Below are 23812 nucleotides of genomic sequence, written 5' to 3'. Positions count from 1 at the left end.
GTTCTACTTGTGAATGCCAGTAGAGTTAACAGGCATTCAGTTTTTCAGAAAACTGAATTCTTTCGGCTGTTTCCTTAAGTAAGCCTTCTTTAAGTTTTAAACTTAAGATATTTAAGTTTTGAATAGCTTTCTTTGTCTTGTAAGTGGGGCTCTAAAATATTTAAATATCCAATATTATCTGATAATAATATAAGCAGACTGATATCTGCTTATCAGTCCAGTGAGAGTCATGCTTTTTCTTTTTTTTGTCCAGTTTTTTTTTTGTTTAATTTTTATTGGAGTATAGTTGCTTTACAATGTTGTGTTAGTGTCTGCTGTACAGCAAAGTGAATCAGCTATACATATACATATATCCCCTCTTTTTTGGATTTCCTTCCCATTTACATCACCACAGAGCATTGAGTGGAACTCCCTGTGCTATACAGTAGGTTCTCATTAGTTATCTATTTTATACATAGTATCAATAGTGTATATATGTCAATCCCAGTCTTCCAATTCATCCCACACCCCCTGCCCTTCCCCTTTGTATGCATATGTTTATTCTCTACCTCTGTGTCTCTATTTCTGCTTTGCAAATAAGATCATCTGTACCATTTTTCTAGATACCACATATGTGTTAATATACGATATTTGTTTTTCTGACTGACTTCACTCTGTATGACAGTCTCTAGGTCCATCCATGTCTCTGCAAATGACACAATCATGCTTTTTCATCTGGCTTGGCATTTGGTATTTGAAATAGTTGAGAAGTAGAATAATACCAGTTTATACAAATTGAATAGGTAACTATCCATTTTTATCCATGCGTATTTGTATCAGCTGTTGAACACAGGCTTTTGACAGTTATGGTAATTGGGCTAAATGTAATCAGAAATTCAGGTGATTTAAAAATTATCTGGTAAAATGAATGTAATTGTGGTTGAACTGTATTGTATATCTTGACCAGTATTAAAAAATGTCCATAGTTTATTTCAACCATATAGTTAGCTTTTTTTTAAAATTGAAGTACAGTTGATTTACAATGTCGTGTTAGTTTCAGGTATACAGCACAGTGATTCAGTTATGTGTGTGCATATATTCTTTTTCAGATTCTTTTCCTTTACAGGTTATTACAAAATATTGAGTATAGTCCACTGTGCTATACAGTAGGTCTTTGTTGGTTCGTTATCTATTTAATATATAGTAGTGTGTATAGTTAATTTTTCAAGTTATCTTTATTTGTTTCAGACTTTGCGTGGTTCACATTGTCAATATATATTCCATATGGGAGTATATGGTGGAATATAGCTTTATAGCCTTTAAAAATACAGGAATAGAGCCTGGAATATAGTTTATACTGCATTGTTTGTCTACTGAACATTCCCTGAAATCCCCATTCCTTTGCTCACAGTTGCTTCTTTTCTCTGTTTTTGACTTTTTTCAAAACTTTGTTTACCTGCTTGTCTTAATTGATAACTTTGCTTAAATACAATTTCTGGAACACTTAAAAAGGAATTGATTATTAAGTAAGTGATTTATGAACATTTTAGAAAATAAAATGATTTTGTAGTTATCAATAGGAAGAATCTCTAGAACAAGTTGAGCCTAATGTACATCTCCATTTTTTTTAAGGACAGTTGTCAACCTGAAATTATTTAAATTCTGAAGTTGTTAATAGTAACTATCGTTTGAGTGCCTCTTATATGTGAGTTGCTTTTATATGATGGTATATTTAATCCTCATTGCATGTGATACTCTGCAAAATGGGTATCATCTTTACTTTAATGAAATCTTGGAAAGGTTAAACTTGTTTTCCCCAGTTCATATAATGAAAGTGCTTGGGTTTGGGTTGAAGCACAAGCCTCTCTGAGTCTGAAATTGTAGATGGCTTATTTTTGAATTTTAATAAGGCATTTGACTATACTGGTATGAAATCATGGATGAGATGAAATGTGATTTGATACTGAGGATGGTTGGAATGAATTTGTAACTAATAGAGCAATCTAATATATCAGTATCAACCTCTCCTGAGATCTCGGGTGATGCACCAAAGGGCTCTATCTCTAGCTTTAACTTAAAACTTTGTTTTCAAACGAAACTCTGCAGTATGGCTGAACCGCACTAGTATAGGTTGGAGGAAGCCTTGGCTTAAGTCTAAGTGAAAAGGATTTAAGAACAGTGTTAGATTAACATTAATCTTCTGGGCTAACAATGACAATGTGAAGTCATGGCCAAAAAAAGCTAGGGTAAATTTACAGTACATTATTAAGCATATAGCCCCCAGATATAATGTTTCTACTAAGCTGGTATTGAGTTAGGATCAGTGTGTCCTATTTTATGTAGAATTTTGACTAACTGTAGTGTTCAGAGAGAGCAACTTGAGATAATGAAGAATTTAGAAGTTATTAAAGGGTTAGGAGATGTTTCATCTGGAGAAGAAAGGAGAGGGCAAGTATAGGTGTTAGATATTAGAAATTTTCCTTGCTAATTCTGTAGGCCAAAACTAAGATCTCTCAGGAAGATGATTTAGGGTCCTGTTACTAAAAACAGATATTTATAACAGATGACCAATTGTCCAAGTAAAGGGGGAAGGATAATCTAAAATTTCTTAATGGTGGAATTGGCTACCCCATGAGGCAGTGAACTGAGTTATTAGATTTATGTTCATGTGTAAGCCATATGATCACATGTCTGTGTCGTTACAGAAATGGATTCCTACATGAGTTAGGAATTGGTGGTTTTCAAACTATTTTAACCTCTCTCCACAGTAAGAAACACTTTTTCCATTGCAACCCAGTTATGAAATAACACATACCCATATTAAATGTGTTGCTGATATTTCCTATTATATTTTATTAGCTTTAAAAGGCAGACTGGGGCTTCCCTGGTGGCGCAGTGGTTGAGAGTCCGCCTGCCGATGCAGGGGACATGGGTTCGTGCCCCGGTCCGGGAAGATCCCACATGCCGCGGAGCGGCTAGGCCCGTGAGCCATGACCGCTGAGCCTGCGAGTCCGGAGCCTGTGCTCCGCTGGGAGAGGCCCGCGTACCGCAAAGAAAAAAAAAAAAGGGCAGACTGCTGGTGGTATAGTGCTTAAGAAGCCGCCTGCCAATGCAGGGGACACGGGTTCGAGCCCTGGCCCAGGAAAATCCCACATGCCGCGGAGCAGCGAAGCCTGTGTGCTACAACTACTAAGCCCGCGTGCCGCAATTACTGAAGCCTGGGCGCCTAGAGCCCGTGCTCCGCAACGAGAAGCCACAGCAATGAGAAGAAGCCTGCACACCGCAACGAAGAGCAGCCCCTGCTCGCCGCAGCTAGAGAAAGCCCGCGCTCAGCAACGAAGACCCAATGCAGCCCCCCCCAATAAGTAAAATAAATAATAAATAAATAAATAAAAGGCAGATTGCTAATCACTGAATTGATGTAACAACTCACTAATGGATTGGCATTTAGTTTGAAATACACTGGACTAGAATAATCTCTAAAATCCTTGCAACACTATGATCCTAATTATTCCCACTCAATAATGTAAACTAAAAATTAGACCCAGAAAATTCCACACTGCAAATGCCTAGAGGTTATTAGTTAATTTTGATCATTAACATCTCTAGGGAGGCTGAAAATTAGAAAATATTCTTGTATCTTTTGATTCTTCCCACCTTTATCCTTGCCACCCCTGCTACCCCTCGCCCAAATCAGTCTTTTCCATCTTTAATTCTGCTTTTGCCCTTTTTAAGACTTCTTAATTAGTTTTTCAATTATCTCATTTTCCACCTGAATTAAAATTTGGTGCCAGTTCTTCATTTAATATTTTTCCTAGATTTATAACAACATTTTCAAGTCGTTTACATAAACACCTAATCTTTACATGAGAAATAATTGACTTTCTTATTTGAAACCCATTATTTAAAAAGTATTATTATCTTTTATCTGAAATATTATGACGCATAATTATTTAAGAGAGTTGCAAAAAAGAATAAAGAAAATAAGGATTTTCACTTTGGTTCACATAATGAAGGCTAAGAAGACGTTTTGTGTAAACTTCATCACCAGATGTTTTTTTGTTTCAGAATGGTTCATCTGAGTAAATGGACAAGGTAAAAGGATGCAGTTTCTTAAAGTTGCTAAAGTCAGAGTTTGGAGGATTATATGAAGTGAATTGACAACTTTCTGTTACACTAAAGAACTTATGATTATCTTTAGTATTATGGAAAAAGTGATTCCCAAGTGCCATATCTGTTTCCTCTAATATTGTGAAGTGATTGGTAATGTTAACCCAGTCACCTGCTTGTGGACTGCTTTACTTTACTTTCTCTTTTCCCCTTCCTTCTTGAGGCATGCTAAGTAATTGTGGATTTACTTAATATTCTCTAAACAAAGCACAATTCAGTGGGTAGATTTACTGCAAATTATAATCATTTTTAGTAATTCCTCAAAGAGGCTGGACATGATTAGTTTTCAGAGTACAGGGAGAAGGTAGTTTCCTAGCTGGAAGGCCACTTTTGAAACAGAAGAGATTATTTTTTTAGAAAATTTATCTGTTTTAGCAAATTGTTTGTCCTGGGAAAATGTAAGTGTAGTTTTAAAAAATGACTATATAGTGTGTTAAAATATTTTAAGACCACTGAAGTAAGTTATATGCACTTTTTATGAGCAAAGAGATTGAGATGGAGCAATAAGATAAAATTATAATCAGTAAAACTAAAAAAAAAGATGAAGCACCTTATTATCTTTTAATTTAAACCCAATCAATGTAATTTATCCCTTTTTAAAGAAAATTATTTATTTTTGGCTGCATTGAATCTTCGTTGCTGCTTGTGGGCTTTTTCTCTGGTTGCGGCGAACGGGGGCTACTCTTCGTTGCAGTGCACGGGCTTCTCATTGCGGTAGCTTTTCTTATTGTGGGGCATGGGCTCTAGACGCGCGGGCTTCAGTAGTTGTGGCTCATGGGCTCTAGAGGGCAAGCTCAGTAGTTGTGGCGCATGGGCTTAAGTTGCTCTGTGGCATGTGGGATCTTCCTGGAGCAGTGATGGAACCCGTGTCCCCTGCTTTGGCAGGCAGCTTCTTAACCACTGCACCATCAGGGAAGTCCCTAATTTATCCTTTTAATTATGCTTTGATTCAGAAAGGCAACCACTCTGAATATAATTTGGCATATTCTTGCCAGTCTTTTTTTAATACATATATTTTCCAAAGATCATATTATATCTAATTTTGTGTCTTAATCGTTTAATGTAATTTTTCCGACTTGATATTATTCCATTGGATGGGTGTACATACCTACCATACTTAACAGTTTCATTTTACTTTGTTTTTTTTTGTTTTTGTTTTTTTTGCGATACGCGGGCCTCTCACTGTTGTGGCCTCTCCCGTTGCGGAGCACAGGCTCCGGACGCGCAGGCTTAGCGGCCATGGCTCACGGGCCCAGCCACTCCGCGGCATGTGGGATCTTCCTGGACCGGGGCACGAACCCGTGTCCCCTGCATCGGCAGGCGGACTCTCAACCACTGCGCCACCAGGGAAGCCCAACAGTTTCATTTTAAAAGCCAGTGATACACAGGTTAAGACTTCTGAGTTTCAGGAACTGTTCAGATTCTTTTGTTCCACTGGAGTTATGCTTTTTTCCTTGAAATAGGTGTTTTCTTGGATCTTGAACATTTTTAAACAAAAAGATTCTGATTGTAGTAGTATTTGATCTAGACTGTATTTTTTTTCTTTTCCCATTGATAGTGTCTCATCAAATTTAGTACACTCTTAGAGGAATGTAATAGTAGGACACAGCTTGAGGCTTAAAGATATTTTTAAGTTATTACATATTCTCCCATTCATATCAAAATTAGGGAAGGAGATATACCTAAGAATTATTGAATATTTCCTTCATTTATTTGCCATATTATTCTTTCCTTTCTGTATTGCTTAATTCAGACATTTTGGAAGGCACCTATACCTATGCTCACCCCTATACCACCAATGCAGACATTTTGAATAAATGATGTAATAATTTTTCCCTTTGGATATCAAGCATTAAAAGAAGCCATTGCAGGGCTTCCCTGGTGGCGCAGTGGTTGAGAGGCCGCCTGCCGATGCAGGGGACATGGGTTCGTGCCCCGGTCCGGGAAGATCCCACATGCCGCGGAGCGGCTAGGCCCGTGAGCCATGGCCGCTGAGCCTTCGCGTCCGGAGCCTGTGCTCTGCGACGGGAGAGGCCACAACAGTGAGAGGCCCGCATATGGGGGGTGGGGGAAGAAAAAAAAAAAAAGGAAGCTATTGCATAACATAGTGTCCCACCTTTTTTTATTACTCAAACGAAGGTAGCAATATACGGAATGTGTGGAATGTTTAACAAAGGCTGATATACTAATAACTGTCAGCTGTGAGTTACAGCAGGCTTAATATTGTTGAAGTTGGTGTTAACAATTTGTCCATGTTGATACATGGTAGTAGGGAAGGATATGAGCTGGAAGTCTAAGCATGGAACTGAGTCAGAATCATGAGGCTGGAAGTGACTTTTGGTCTTTTGTCAAAGCCAGTTGATCACTCTGCTGTTTTCCCTTATTCATTAAAAAATATATATATTTATTTATTTGGCTGCACCAGGTCTTAATTGTGGCACACGGGATCTTTAGCTGTGGCACGTGGGATCTAGTTCCCTGACCAGGGATCGAATCCTGGCCCCCTGCATTGGGAGAGTGGAGTCTTAACCTCTGGACCACCGTGGAAGTCTCTCCTTATTCATTTAATATCAGTAAATCTCACTAGTTTACAGCTAACGTCCTTTTTTTTCTATATGCCAGGCTAAGTGGTTTTTTACATGAACTATTAGCTAGTTATTGTGAACTGCTCGTCACCATGTTAGAAAAATAATAAAGTATTTTGTGTGATGAGATCTGTTTTCAGTTTGATTTGTGGTTGGTTGCTCATGCATTATGATATAGGATATGCCTGTTTGTAAACTTTCTGTCTCATGCAAGGTGAATTGATTTTTCTACATATAGCAGTAGAGGCATTCTTGTAAAAAGCAGTTGTTTTGGCCTTTGTGTTGTAGAATTGCAGTATGTTAGAAGTACTTGAGCTGGATTTAAAAAAAATTTGGGGGGGAGATTTTAAGTTTTTTTATTAAGAAAACAAATAAGGGAGTTACTTGGTGTATCCTCAATGGGATCATGACTCCTGGAGTTGAAATTTGTTCTGAATCGTGAGAGAGGCAGCCAGACCTGTGGGTGTGGATGGCGCCTGAACTGTGGGTCAGAGCCAGGACAGCGTTGGGAGTAGTGGAAACACGCTTAATCTTTATTGGCTGTAATTTTAAAGGCTGCATTTTAGTTTTTATTGATTCATTAGCCTTCGCTCCTAAATATAAATATAATGTTGAAAGGTATGGACATTTTGTGTGTGTGTGTATGTGAGTGTGTTTTAGTAGAAGGTAGTAGTGGGTGGGAATGTAGTTGTTAGGGAAAAGTAAGAACAGAGGGATCCTGCTTTTTCTTCTTTATTTTCCAGTGCCCTTCCTTAACCCGTGTATTAATCAGTAGGTACCAGTAACTTTAAAATGTTAAGTGGAAAATTTGCTTAGTTTATTTAACAATTGGAATTGGACAATAAAAATACCAAGACAGGTAAATAGCACAGAGAACCCATTTCCTTCATGATTTCAAATGGTAAATATGAAATAACTGCACGGTCCTCCTTCCAGTGGATTCTCCATCCTTGTCTTTCTCTGAAGGTTAGCACATGTTCAGATGACCAGATGTCATTCTTTGCTTTGACCTAAAGATCCTAGATGTTTGCTCCTCAAAATGACTCCTTATCTTTAATGACATGGAACTCAAAGCAGCTGTCATTTCCTTTTTTTGCCATGGATTACATCGATGCTGTTAGATCTGTAGTGAAGCTAGTCTGAAGATGTCATGGGAATGAGCAAATAGTGGTTTTAGTTAATTGTTTATTATCAAAGGAGTTGTAGAGAACTTTGCAAAGCACATGGAAGAAATTAATGAGCCATAATTCTATTTCTCATAGACAAATCATTGGTGCATTTTTTCCAGTCTTTTTTCTGTGTGTTACAAAATTATAATCTCAGTTAAATTGAGTAATAGGTTGTGGGGGAAGACCTTCAGAGATAATCTCAGATCATGGTTAAAATTTTAGTAAATCATGATTATCTGGGAGTGGTTCGTTGTAGGGAACTGAGACCTCTGCTGACCTAGGTAATCAGGCAGAGGTGTTAGTACTGATAAGTATCCCCTGGAGTGATTAGGGTCATAGCTTTGTGGCTAGGTTGCTGTTGGGGAAAAGGAGGAGGTCAGGGGTTTGGACTCCTGAATTCCCTCTCCTTGCTTGAACCAAAAGACCCTCTGGGTTTGGTCAGAATAGGTGTTTATATAATTAGCTGTGGCCAAATTATAGAGCCCCTAAAGTAAAAATGTGTCCCAATCCCTGCCATACCACAATCAAGTTAATCTAAAAACCAGATAATCTCCCAGTCATTGAGAGTTCATACAGAATGTACGATTCTGTATCCTTTCTATATGAAAGGTTTCTTGATTATGATTTCAGTATAATGGTAATGAATCATCTTGAAATTGGGAGAGTAGTTCAGGCTGGTATGGCTGTCCGAATCAGGGTGCCCTTTAGATTTTGCTCATAACACTTGAGAGAGACAGAAGCTAGCAAGATTGGTAGTGGGTTCATTTGTGAGGTAAATAGCCCAAATAATCCAAAATTTAACAATTCGTAAGTGGATTGACATTCTGTCAGTTATACAAAGGAATTTAGAAGCTTTCTTTTGGGAAATTTGCCTTATGCGATTCTCCATATATGTGTTGTTTCACTTTACATGATTCATTCACAATGTGTGTATTAAGTCTAGGAGAAGTGTCTTTTTTGAAAAATTAGAATTTCCTAGAATATATTAGATCTTTGGAAGAGGGTTGACCACTTGTTTCATTATACAAATGTGTAGCCACAATACTAATTTATTCTTGTAACTTAATTTATGAATAAAAGTTATTACTTGTTAACTAGTATTTTTCTTTCCAGTTTCTCTTCAGCAACGGGTAGCAGAATTGGAAAAAATTAATGCAGAATTTTTACGTGCAAAGCAGCAGCTTGAGCAAGAATTTAATCAAAAGAGAGCAAAATTTAAAGAGTTGTATTTGGCTAAAGAGGGTAAGTTTATAAGTCTTCCCCTAACCCCCATACTAAAACTGCCTTAAAATGTCAAGTTTCTTGGTAGTACAATGTTAATTTTACCATTGAATAAATCTTGATTTTATTTCTACTTGCATAGTATAATAGAAGCCTATTTAGAGGCTAGGGTTAATAATGAAATTGAAAAACAAGTTGAATAATGCATTATTCAGATAGTCCTTTGTCTTTTGCCCTTGATGATATTTAAGATGGTAGGCTAGATAGTCCTGGGACACAGGACTTTCAGTCCCCTTAGCACTTGGGAGATAGCCCCGGGCAAATCAGGACTGTTGGCATTCTAATAATAGCCTTAGCTGTGTTATAGTAAAACTGACATTTCATGTAATTTATTCAACAATGTTAATTATCAGTTAATATGTTTAATACCTACTATGAGGTGGGCATTGTGCCTAAGTGCTGGGTATACAGAAGGGGCAAGATTCATGTGGCTTTTTTACTCATAGGAGTTGAACTCTACTGAGGAAAACAGATTAAGTAATAGTGAGTTGTTTAAAAAAAAGCAAAGTGTATAAGGCCAATGTATGAGATCATATCACGAGGGAGATCTACTCTGAAGGATGAGGGAAAGGGTTTACATTTTGGGTATTGACATAGGAAAGTATAGATATGATTTCCACAGCCCTCTAGACCAGTGAGTGATTCTCAAAGTGTGATTGCGGAATAGCAGCATCAGCATTATTATCTCCTGGGAAACTTGTTAGAAATGCAAAATGTTGGCTCCTACCCCAGACTTATTGAGCCAGACACTCTGGGATTAGGGTCTAGCAGTCAGTGTTCTAAGACGCTCACCAGGTAATTCAGATGCACACCAGATTTTGGGAACCACTGCTCTAGTATAGACCAGCAGCTCTCAAACTTTAAAGTGGATGAAAATCACCTGGAGAACTTGTTGGAACATGGTATGTTGGGCTGGAGCCTGAGAATTTGCATTTCTAATAAACTTGTAGGCGACTGCAGTATGGTCAGTCCAAGGGCCACAGTTTGAGGACCACTACTCTCGACCAGTGATCCTTCAACTTTTAAGTTTATATACTCTGTAAAATGATTATAAACATCCCTCACACCTTAAAAATTTTTTAATTTTAAACATAAAAAATTCAAAGGATGTAAATTCTATCGTATTGTTAACACTGACAATTTAAATTAAAACTTCATGCTTTTAAACATGGAATCAATCATAGTGATTTAATATCCGTCACCATCCATTTAATAAAAAATACGTGAATAAATTCTTCAGGAATTTTACATTTTTCTCCTCCTTGTGTTAGGTGTTTTTTTTTTTTTAATGTCTCCCTCAGAATTTTATTCTAAAAAGTGTTTTTTAGCACACAGACCTGAGTGTGCATCAGAATTTTACCTATAGGGTTTGTTAAAACAAAGATTGCTGGGCCGCACCCCCAGAGTTTCTGATTCACTAGGTCTGTGGGATCCTAGAATTTGCATTTCTAGAAAGTTACCAGGTGATGCTGATATTGTTGGTTCAGCGGCCACACTTTGAGAACCACTGGCCTAAAGTAATATTTTGTGCTTGGAAGCCATTAAAAAAAATTGGTCAGACGTCTCTGCAATAAAAATATGCATGTAAATTTCTTTTGTATTGAGATATCATTACAGTTTAAGTAGACAATTGATTACATAAATATTGTACACACTTAAAAAATAATTGTTAAGTTGTAAAAATTATTGGAAATGCAGGTCTTATGAGATATATTGCTTCTCCCTCCCAATTAAGTCATTAACCTCTGGTGAATATTATTAATGTCTAGAAAAAGGTATGTTTCAGTTTTTTTTTTTAATGGATATAAGTTGGGAGTTCCCTGGTGGCCTAGTGGTTAGGATTCTGGGCTTTCACTGCTACGGCCCAGGTTCAATCCCTGGTCAGGGAACTGAGATCCCACAAGCCGCACAGTGTGGCCAAAAAAAAAAAAGATATAAGTTAAGCCCTTGATCTCATAAATAAGTAGATGGAAATAGAAGTGGGTTTTTTTTTTAAATAGTGACTGTTATTCTTTTAACTCTTTCTGAATTACGTGTTAAATCACATAGTGCTCTAGCTTCAAAAATATTTTTATTCTATAGGTTGACAACTCAAATAGATCTTCTTTCAGTTTTGTTGAAATAGACTTTGCAACCCACATGACCTGCCAAAAGATTCATTACCCAGTTATTAGTCATTCACTTTTTAAAAATAAGTTTATTTATTCATTTATTTCTGGCTGTGTTGGGTCTTAGTTGCTGCACGCGCGCTTTCTCTAGTTGCGGCGAGCGCGGGCTACTCTTCATTGCGGTGTGCAGGCTTCTCATTGCGGTGGCTTCTCTTGTTGTGGAGCACGGGGTCTAGGCGCGTGGGCCTCAGTAATTGTGGCATGTGGGCTCAGTAGTTGTGGCTCGCGGGCTCTAGAGCGCAGGCTCAGTAGTTGTGACACAGGCTTAGTTGCTCTGCGGCATGTGGGATCTTCCCGGACCAGGGCTTGAACCTGTGTCCCCTGCATTGGCAGGCGGATTCTTAACCACTGAGGCACCAGGGAAGCCCAGTCATTCACTTTTTTGTTACTGACATTGATATTTTAAATTGTTCCTCTGGTTTGATATCACAGAGAAGTTTTTACACAGTAAGGTAGTGAACCATAGTAAAACTCAGGATGGGTGAAAGCCTTTCATTTGTTAAGTAGGGAGAAGGGTGTTAAGAAAAGGAAGGTGGCCAAAGAGAATCTACACATAAATAGCTCTCTGTTTTAGGAAAGATTATTTATGGAAGTTGAGGATCTAGAGTCTGATTCCTTTAAAACAACATGTGCCTATGAATCCCTTGGAAAGTCTTTACGTACCCCCTCGGGTGTACCCCACTTTGAAGACCACTGTCCTGAAGTGGTGTTATTCAGACTATATGTTGTAACTCATTGATGGATAGCAAAATTGAGTGCGTTGTGACCAGCAAGTTTTAAAAAGAAATGCAGTGGAAAGTAACAGCACGTTATTTACTTGGTAAGGTTAAGTAAGTATAATTGAACAAAATTTTTTGTTTCAGTTACATATACACACGTATGTATAGAGTTGTGTGATAAAATAAATTTTTTGCTGTGAATTATGGTAAAAGCAGTTTGAAAGCCACTGTTCAATAAGATGGAAGATTCCTAGGCCTCACAGAATTCAGCCCGTGGCTTGGAAAGGTTTACTGACTGTAGTGTGGGATGGGATTCTGTTTTCTCGTGGGTTGCAGGAAGGCTGGCTGTTCCCTATTAATTTTGTTCCTCCATAGGATGATAAGGAGATGGGAAAGCTGGTGTTCCTGTCTAGGCATGGTGGCAGTCTGCAAGGCACTGTGGAGGTTGGGATGAATGAAATATGGTTTTCATCTTCAAGAAAGATATGTATTATCTACTGGGGTAGATAATACATTTTGCACACTATCATTGTTATTTGAATATATGTTGTTGTCCTGAGAAATGAGTTCTGTCCAGTTCTTCAGTATGTTCATGTGAATTTTTTAACATCTTCCTTTTAAATTTTGTTTTAACCTTGAATTGATGAAATACTACTTTAAACTCTGTGCAATGGTATGTTCTTGTCAGGGTGAGTGTAATACATTTTAGTGTGTATATATGAGGCCGTGGCAGTATTTCCTCTGATGACCAATTCAAACTCACTGTGATACTAGCTAGTGGCATTCTCTTTTCTCTTTACTTCTCACAACCAATAATTCTGACGCTTGATCATCCTCTCTACACTTTTTTTCTTTCAGTCTTTGCTTATCCAATAAATTCAAGTTTATCTTGTCCAAAGTTTGTTCATTTTGCTTTCTGTTTTTCTCTGTCCCCAAATAAAGATGCTAGGGTTTCCTTTGTTTGCTTATCTTCTTTTTTTAAATTATAAAATTGACTTTTCTGTAAAATTCTGAAGAAATGAAAATGACTAAGAACCTCTCATTTCTGAAATACATTATCAATTGCAGTTTTATATCTCTAAGCAGCTTGTAATATGGGTTTGTTCAAAAACATGCCTGCTATGTTAAATTGCTTTGACTGCATCTAGACCCAATAAATAATATGTATGTGTACTATTGTATCTTTACTATCTGAAGTTCTCAATGAACTTAAACTGGCCATAAAGAACAGGTGAGGTAACTTATTACAAAATTTCAAAGGGAATACTGTGATCATTTTTAAGAGTTTTTGGTGTCATTTCTAAAGAAATTGCACAGTGTGTAAAAGGTAAATGTTGATTTAGTTTATGGCTTGGCTGATTGCCTATATCATAATAAAAAACAAATTGAAAGATGTCCTCTAAAGCAGCAGCTTATGTTATTGCATGAAGTATATATCTAGTCTTCTGTGATTGTCACAGGTGATAACAGTATAAGCCATGGTTTTGATGTGTTCAGTAGTCTTTGTTTTATCTTTCAGCAAACCAGGTCACAGTAACCCCAGAAGTCCAAACACTGGTGTTTTTCCCAATAAGAATAACTTTTGCTTTGGCGTTGTAATAGCTGTGCTTTCATTTATTTGGAGAGTGGCTGAAATATAAGTGCAAATAGTAATGAGGAGTGCTAATAAAAGGGATTATTACCTCTTGACTCCTCTTACTGTCTGTTCCTGCCTTAGTACCCATTCTTTTCCCAGCTTCTTCAACTGGGAATGTTATAACTATTTCTGAAAGTTTTGCTGGTTTTCTGTTGAACTTGAAAAAGGGATTTAGCTTTCAAAAAAATGTTTTTGATTTAGCTTTCTGCTTTAACCAATTTCAGTACAAAGCTTGGCACTGCAACAGTGTTTGTGTTTTGGAAATCCTCAATCTTGGGCAATGAGTAAGAGCCTGTTACACAAGGGAGCAAACAAAAGGCCATAGAGTTCTCAATTTGAAGGAGAATAGTAGAAATAGAGCTCATGTTAGTCACCAGAAGACAGTGGAATTTTCTAGTGGTGTTCAAAAGGATTTTGTACATGGTTATAACATATATAAAGCTCTGATGCTAACTAACCAGAACAATAGTTAAAAGCTAGGTTTAGGAAGATATTTATGGTTCAGATGCCTTAAGTTGGTACTTAGATATGGAAATAAAACTAGAGTATATTTAAAAAATTGAAAACCATTAGAAATCTTGGAAACAATAAATAAATTGAAATAAGATAAGTAGATGGTTTAAATGGTAGACACAGATTTTAAAAATTAGAAAATGGTGTTGAGGAGTTCTCCCTCCCAGTGAGACAGAGAAATATCAAAGAGCAATTGACACAGAGGATGAGTTGAGTCTCCAACACACATCAAAAAGTATTCCAGGAGAAGATAATGGAGGGAGTAGTAGAGAATATTTGAGGAGATAATAACTGAGATTTTTTCAAGCATTAAGAAACAGTAGTGAGTCCTCAACATAAATACTGAGTACCAGGTAGGGTAAATAATAGTAAATTCATACTTTGACGCATCTTAAACCGTGGAACCTCAAGAATGAAAAGAAAATATTGAAAGCTACCAGAGGGAAGTAATAATTATGCTGACAGGAGATACCACATAAGCAGAATAGATGCCTGGAGACAATGAAATAAGATCTTCAGAGTGCAGAGAAAAAGCAGTTGTCAACCTAAAATTTTATGTACAGCTAAATTATTTAAGAGGGAGAGCAAATAAGATATTTCAGGCATACAAAAACTGAGAGCATTTATCGCCCACATAAATCACCAGAAGAACTAGTAAAGATAACATTTACAAGAAAAGTAAACATAGAGGGAACATATAGGATATAAGAAACAGTACCAACCATAGAAACTAATAAATCTGACTATAAAAAACAAAACCAAAAAACTTCTGAGTTCATTTTAATTTTTTAAAAGAAGAAAATAAAACAAATGAGGCAATAATAACAAAATTGGAACTTATGGCCAACAGCATTGCGGGGACATAGAAGGGTATTTCACAATGAATGAAACAGTCTACAAAGAGAATGTAATAATCATGAACTTGTCTGTACCTAACAAAATAGCCATGGCATGTCATAAAGAAACAAAAGGCGATAGAATTACAAGAAGTTGATAACTGCACACATATGAGATGTTCAACATTATATCAATTGCTAGATCAAGCAGTAGGTAGATATAACAACTTTGAGCAACAGAATTTTAAAAAGTTTGATTCCTAGGAATGATGTACCCAAGAAACTGAAAATATACATCCTTTTATATTCATAAGGAGCACTTAAAATACTGTGTATATCTCAAAGGAATACTCAACATATTTTAAAAGTCAAGCTACTTACCATGTTTTGTTACCTAGTGCAGTTAGAAAGATTTTAAGCAACAATGTAAATGTTTTTTAAAGTTTGGAAACCAAGAATGCATTCCTGTTGCTCATGAGTTCAAGAGGAAGTCATAATGAAGATTGCAAAATATTTAGAATACAATGAATATACTTGTGGGATGCAGCTAAAACAATACTTTGAAAATAAGCTTATAACTTTAAAAACATTTATTAAAATTAATTTATTAAAAGACATGAGAGGGGCTTCCCTGGTGGCGCAGTGGTTGAGAGTCCGCCTGCTGATGCAGGGGACATGGGTTCGTGCCCCGGTCTGGGAAGATCCCACATGCCGCGGAACGGTTGGGACCGTGAGCCATGGCCGCTGAGCCCGCGCGTCCGGAGCCTGTGCTCCACAATGGGAGAGGCCAAAACAGAGAGAGGCCCGTATACTGCAAAACAAACAAAAACAAAAACAAGACAAAACAAAAAAAACCATGAGAAATTGAAACTAAATGATCTAAATGTTTAACTCCAGAAGCTAGAAAAAATAGTGAACCCAAAGGAAATAGAAGAAATAAAATAATAATAGAAATCAATGAAATAGAAAGCAAAGTTAAGAGTTAAGCTCAATAAAATCAAAAGCACATGTTTTGGATGAAAACTCTAATTTGAAAAGATACAAGTGTTCATAGCAGCACTATATTTTTAAAAATTAAAAAAAATTTAAGTAGTTGATTTATAGTGTTACAAATACCACATAGTGTTTGTCTTTATGTATCTGACTTACTTCACTTAATATGATAACCCTATTTATAATAGCCAAGACATGGAAACAACCCAAGTGCCCATTAACTGATGATTGGTTTGAGAAGATGTGATATATAGAGATACACACACATACACACGCACGCGCACAATGGAATACTATTCAGCCATAAAAAAGAATGAACTATTGCCATTTGCAGCAACATAGATGGACCTAGAGAATATCATACTAAGTGAAGTAGGTTAGAGAAAGACAAATATATGATACCACTTATATGTAGAATCTAAAAAATAATACAAACGAATCTGTATACAAAACAGAAACAGAGTCACAGACATAGAAAACACACTTAAGGTTACCAAAGGGGAAAGGGAGATGGGGAGGGATACATTAGGCATATGGGATTAACAGATAACAAACTACTATACATAAGAAGATAAACATTAAGAAATTACTATATAAAACAGGAAACTGTATTCAATATCTTATAATAACCTATAATGGAAAATAATATTAAAAAATATGTAACTGAATCAATTTGCTGTATACCTGAGACTAACACAATATTGTAAATCAACTATACTTAACTTAAAAAAACCCCACATCTTTTGGTTAAAAAAACTAATAAAAAGACACAATTACTGGTACAGTAGAGATGTGAAAACATAGGAGTACTGTGCATGTATGTCTATGCCAAAAAAAAATTGTAAATTTAGATGAATAATTTTCTAGGAAATACGAGTTACCAGAATTACCTCAAATAGAAACTGAATAAACCATAACCATAAGAGAAACGGAATCAATAAACAGAATTCTTACTCACAAAAGGATGTCACAGGCATAAGTTTTATAGGCAAATTTTAAAAAATCTTCAAGGAAAATTTGTTCCTATCTTTTATATACTGTGTTAGTAACAAGAAAAAACTAGAGAGCTATCCACTTCGTTTTGTGGGATTAGTACAACGGAAGCAGTAATACTAGTGTACCAATAAACCAGTCTTGTTTATGACCATAGACTTTAAAATCCTAAATAAAATTGACTTCAGGGACTTCCCTGGTGGTCCAGTGGTTAGGACACTGTGCTTTCAGTGCAGGGGGTGTGGGTTCGATCCCTGGTCAGGGAACTAAGATCCCACATGCCACACGGTGCAGTTAAAAAATTGTTTTTAAAAAATTGATTTCAGCGGAGTATTAAAACATAGTATATACCGTGACCATGCATACTAGGAGCACAAGGATAGTTTAACATTGCAACATCTGTTGATGTAACTCACTGCATTAACAAATGAGAAAAACCAGAAAGCACATTCAATAAAAGTTAATACACTTCAGTAATACGAGTTCATACTAGTTCCTAGCAAATGAGGAATTGAGGGGGCCTCTCTGTTTCTATTAGAAACTAATAGAATATATTATACTTCATGATAAAACAAGATAAGAAGGCCTATTGTCAGTACTTTAATTCATTTTAATACTGTAGGTCCTCCTAGCCAATGCAATAAAATAGAAAGAAATTAGTTATAAAATTTGGGAAGTTAATGATAATTTTGTCTCTGTGGAGTCCATATGATTAACAAAATAGAGGAACCAAGAGAATCCACACTATTAGAACTAAAGAGAGTTATCAGCATTGTTGGTATGAAGATCAATATAGAAGAATCAATAATGTTTCTCCATATCAGTAACAACTAGAGAAGTAAAAGAAGAAAAAGCAACCCTGAAGTAAATAAAAAAAAGAAAAAGAATCATAATCCTTAGTCACTTGGGAATAAGTCTAAACAAAGGTGTGCAAAACTTTTATAGAGGAAAGTTATAAAACAGAGTTAAAGGACATAAAAGAAAGCCTGAATAAATGGAATGAGATACCATGTTCATAGGTGGAAAGACTTAGTGTTGTAAAGATGCTAACTTTCACTTCAGTCTATAAGTTCAGAGCAATTCCAGTGAAAATCTAGTTTATTCCCTTTGGGATCTTCCAGACTGTCTTCAGATTTACAAGGAAGAACAGGCTCAAGAAGATGGTGACCCACTATAGGTAACTGCCAATTTATAGGAAATGCAAAGAAAAAAGGAACAAGTTCATCTATGTTATAGGTATGCAGTTAGCAAATCCAGACTGTGCGAAGTTCTACGAGACAACCTAGTTTCCTCAACAAATAAAGTACAAGGAGAAAAGAGATGGAGGGAGAAACCTATAGATTAATAGAGACTTAAGATATATATCAACTAGCTGTAGTATATGGACATTTTTGGATTCTGATTCAAAGAGCTGAACTGTTTTAAAAACATTAGACAAGTGGAAATTTCAACACTGGTTTGATGATATTCAGGTATTGTTAATTTTTTTCAGGTGTGAAAATGGTCCTTATAAAGTGAAATAAGGCAGTCAGAAAAAGACAGTATGATTTCACTTATATGAGGTGCCTAGAAAAATTAAACTTAGAGAAAGAAAGTAGAATGTGGTTGCCAGGGGCTTAGAGGAGGCAGGGAAATAGGGAGTTGCTGTTTAGTGGGTATAGTTTTAGTTTTGTAAGATGACAAGTTTTGGAGATTGGTTGCACAACAAGGTGAATAACTTAACACCACTGAACTGTACACTTAAAAATGATGAAAATGGTAAATTTTATGTTACATGTACTTTAAAAAATGGCCTTTATCTTTTAAGGTTACATACTGAAATATTTATGGGTAAATGATAAGTTTGAGAGGTCCATTTCTAGAATGGTAATATGAGGAGCTCCACAGACCCACTGCCCAGCAAAACTTGGGAAAATTATTTTAAAGAACAACCATTTAAAGTCTCTAGAAGTAGTCCTAAGGCATATAGCAAATGAAACATTTTTCCCAGAAAATCTGTTAAATCTTGGTAAAAACAGAGTCTGGGACATTTGATCCATGAACCACTTCTTCCTTCTTCTCTCCCAGCCTGGTGTGATGGAAACTGCACTCCAGGCAGGTGATGCTGGGAACACAGGTTTCCCTCTCTCCTGAGTTCACAGTTGAGGACCATAGAACTCCCCCTACCCCAGCCACTTGTTGTAGAGGATAAGTATCAGTTGAGTGTGGCCAAGAGATCTGGAACTCCTTTCTTCCCTCTGGCCCCTATTCCTTAGGATGCAGGCTCTAACTTGGGTGCTACATACTGAGAATATTGGGGCCCTGATAGCCTTTGCTCTAACTTGTTTGTTGGGTGGAAGTTCGATGCTGGGAGAAGCAAGCCAAGGACATCAGAGGCTACCACTTCATCTCCCGCCACTCAGTGCCCTGTTCCTAAAGCAGATATATCACTCAGAAGAGCACCAGCAGGTGAGTATAGAGTTTGACGGATGTGGATCAGGGAAAGAGATACTCAGAAGGGAGCCCTGCGAAAACTGTTGTCATCCCAGAGTGACTGCACATGTCCAAATCTGTACCTTCTGAGGAGCAACATCAGAGGTTTCACACTGCAGGAGTTGGAGGAAGTGGGAGAGAAGAAATAGACTTTACTAAAATCCAGTCAACCACTAAACAAACAAACAGCAGACGACAGTAACAAGCTGGTACGGGAGTAGGGCTGAACCAGTACCAGAGTTATTGCAGTGTATTACCAAAAATGTTTTCAAACAAAAAAAAATTAGGAGAAACTGTGGCCCGTACAAAGGAAAAAAAACATGCAGTGCGTATGAGGGTGACCAGATGTCAGATTTAACAGACAGAGACTTCAAGGAAGTCATAAGTACGTTTAAAGAGCTGAAGAAAACTATGCTTAAAGAAGTAAAGTGTGACAGTGTTTCATCAAATAGAGAATATCAATAAGGAGAAATTGTAACAAAGAACCCAATGGAAATTCTGGGGTTGAAAATTATAATAACTAAAATGAAAAATTCACTATAGAAGCTCAACAGTAGATTGAACTGGCAGAAGAAAGAATTTATTAACTTAAAGATAGGTCAGTTAAGATTATCCAGTCTGAAGTACAGAAAGAAAAGAGAAAAATGAAGAGCATTGTAGAAATGTGGGACATCATTAAATATGTCAGTAAACACATAATGGGAGTGCTAGAAAGAGAAAAGAGAGGAAAAGAAAAAATAATTGAAGAGGAAATGGATGAAAAATTTCCAAATTTGATGAAAAGCAGTAAACTGCACATCTAAGAAGCTCATTGAACTCCAAGTAGTATAGAGGTGTGCAAAGAGATCCACACAGAGACACATCATAAGATTAACAGCCGACTTCTCATTAGAAACAATGGAAGCAAGGCAGTGGGATTACATTTAATGCTCAAAGGGGGGGAAAAAAAACTGTTAACCAAGAAGCCTATATATAGCAAAAGCATCTTTCTAACATGAAGATGAAATAAAGATATTCTCAGATTAATAATAAAAAAAAAACGGCTTCCCTGGTGGCGCAGTGGTTGAGAGTCTGCCTGCCGATGCAGGGGACATGGGTTCGTGCCCCGGTCTGGGAAGATCCCACATACCGCAGAGTGGCTAGGCCCGTGAGCCATGGCCGCTGAGCCTGCGTGTCCGGAGCCTGTGCTCTGCAACAGGAGAGGCCACAACAGTGAGAGGCCTGCATACCACAAAAAAACAACAACAACAAAAACCCAAAAAACGGAGAGAATTTTTTTCTTAGCAGACTGCCTTATAAAAAATACTAAAGGAAGTTCTTCAGTTGAAAGCAAGTAATTATAGACAGTAATTTGAATTCACATGAGAAAAACAGAGTCCCCAGTAAAGGTAATTGTGTATTTTTTATATGTATATATATACACATAAAATACATATACACATATATTTATATTTGCTTTATTGAGCCCATAGCAAATGGAAATTTAGTATATTTGCCAATATCAGCACAAAGGAGTTGGATGGGAGGAAAGCTATATTGGACTAAGGAAATGACACTAGATAGTAATTCCAACCCACAACATCAAGTGGAGAAAGCCAGAAATGGTATATAAGAAGGGCGATATAACAGATGGTATAAATATATACTTGGTCTCCTTTCTTTTCTCAGATTTTTAAAGACAATTATATGAAGCAATAAGTATAACAGTGTATCACTGGGTGTATAACATATGTAGGTGGCAGTGTATATAGCAATAATAGCATAGACATGGAGAAAGGGAAGAGAGCTATAGAGGAGTAACATTTCTATGTTTCATGGGTATTAGGGTTATACAAATCTGAAGTAGATTCTATTAAGATGTATATGGTAATAAGACTTACCTGGTGGTCCAGTGGGTAAGACTCTGTGCTTCCAATGCAGTGGGCCCGGGTTCGATCCCTGGTCGGGGAACTAGATCCCGCATGCCTGCTGCAGCTGAGAGTTTGCATGCTGCCACTAAGAGGTCCACATGCTGCAACTAAAAAGATCTTGCATGCCACAATGAAGATCCCATGTGCTGCAACTAAGACCCGGTGCAGCCTAAATAAATAAATAAATATTAAAAAAAATAGATGTACATGGTAAGCCCTAGAGCATCCACTAAAGAAATAACACAAGAAAATATAATGAAACAATTTTGAAAGGAATTAATATGTTACATTAGAAATTATTCACTTAAGTCAAAAGAAAGCAATGAAAGAAGAACAGGAGCAAAAGGACATAAGATACAGTAAACAAAAGTTGCAAACTTAAATCCAACAATATTGTGATATTAATAATATTAAATGTGAATGGATTAAAGAATCCAAACAAAAGGCAGAGAGTTTCAGAGTGGTTAATAAAACAAGATCCAACTATATGCTGTCTAGTTGATACATTTTAGATTCAAAGATACAAATAGAGTGAAAGTGAAAGTCTGAAAAAAATGTATTTTGCCTACAGCAACAATAAGAAAGCTGGAAAGACCATACTAATATCAGGGAAAATAGATTTTAAACCAAAAATGGTAGTAAAGAATGACATTTTATAGTGACAAAGGACCGATCCATCAGGAAGACAAAATAGTTACATACACATCTAACTACAGAGTCCCACAATAGAAGAAGCAAACTGACAGAAATGAAGGGAGAAATACACAGTTTGACAATAAGAGTTGTATTTTTCAGTATTCCACGGAGAAGATCAACAAGGAAGTAGAAGATTTGAGTGTAAAAGGAGTGATAATACAATGTTTGTTCTCTGACCACAATGGAATGAAATTTGGGAAACTCACAAATATGTGGAAATTAGGTAATACACTCCTGAGTAGTCAGTAGCTGGAAGAGAAATCACAAAGAAAATTAGAAAATGCTTTGAGATAAATGGAATTGTAGACATACCATTCCAGTCCTTATGTGATGCAGCTACATCAGTTCTTAGACATATATAACTATAAATGCCTGTATCAAAAATGAAATATTTCAAATCACTAATCTTTTACCTTAAGACACTGGAAAAAGTGTTAATGAAACCTACAGCAAGTAGAAAGAAGGAATTAATAAGATTAAAGTAAAAAATCAGTGAAGCACAGAATAGAAAAATCAGTGATGAAAATCAATGAAACTGATAGTGCTTTCTTTGGAAAGACCAACAAATTGACAAATCTTTAGCTAGATTGACCAAGAAATGAATACAGGGCCATTACGACTGACCTTACAGAAATTAAAAAGAACTGTAAGGGAATACTGTGAATGAGGAAGTGGACAAATTCCTAGAAAGATACAAATACCAAAACTGACTAAAGAAGTAGAAGATCTGAATTAGACCCATAGCAAATAAAGAGATTGAATTTGTAATTAAAAAACTACCCACAAAATATGAAAAGAAAAGCCTAGGTTCAGATGGCTTAAGTAGTGAATTTTACCATATGTTCAAAGAATTAACACTAATTCTTCTCAAACTCTTCTAAAGAGTAGACAGGAGGATGCACTTCCATACTCATTTTATGAAGCTAGTATTATTACCCTATATCAAAACAACATGGACATCACAAGCAAAAAACAAAACCAAAAAATTACAGACCAATATTCCTTATGGATATAGATGCAAAAATCCTCAGCAAAATACTAGCAAGAAAGTCAGCAACACATAAGAAGAATGATATACCATGACTAAATTGGATTTATCCTAACAATGCAAGGTTGGTTCAATACCTCAAAAATCAGTTAATGTAATGCACCACATTAATAGGATGAAAAACAAAAACTTAACGATCGTCTCTAAAGACACAGAAAACGCATTTGACAAAATTCAACACCCTTTTATGATAAAAACACTAACCGAACTAGGAACAGAAGGAAACTTCAACCTGATAAAGGGCATCTACAAAAAGCCCGAAGCTAACGTTATCACACTTAATGGTTAAAGACTGAATGCTTTCTCCGTAAGATTGGAACAAGACAGTGATGTCCACTTTCACCACTTCTATTCATCCAGAGCAATTAGGCCAAAAGGAAACGGGGCGGGTGGGGGAATAAAAAGGAATCCAGATTGGAAGGGAGAAATAAAACTATTTCTATTCTTAGATAACCTCTTTTATATAAAAATCATAGGGAATCCACTAAAAAAACATTTGTAGTAATATATGAATTCAGCAGGGTTGCAGGATACAAGATGAATATACAAAAACCAGTTGTATTTCCATACACTTGCAACGAGTAACCTGAAAATGAAATTAAGGAAACAATTTCGGTTACAATAGCATCAAAAATGAATAATAG

The 23812-nt window shown here is 36.4% G+C and overlaps 1 protein-coding gene across 2 annotated transcripts in view; it reads left to right on the top strand.

The window, feature by feature from the left end:
- The window catches only part of RABEP1 (rabaptin, RAB GTPase binding effector protein 1), a 248969-nt gene that overhangs the window by 171549 nt on the left and 53608 nt on the right, over positions 1-23812 (top strand). For both annotated transcript variants that reach the window (XM_060290445.2, XM_030861643.2), the window contains one exon: positions 9017-9145. In XM_060290445.2, the coding sequence (XP_060146428.1) occupies positions 9017-9145 (129 nt within the window). The remainder of the gene's footprint in view (positions 1-9016; positions 9146-23812) is intronic.

This window comes from Globicephala melas, chromosome 20 (assembly GCF_963455315.2).
Source record: "Globicephala melas chromosome 20, mGloMel1.2, whole genome shotgun sequence".
NCBI classification, from domain to species: domain Eukaryota; kingdom Metazoa; phylum Chordata; class Mammalia; order Artiodactyla; family Delphinidae; genus Globicephala; species Globicephala melas.
This window is presented reverse-complemented; position numbering and strand designations above follow the sequence as displayed.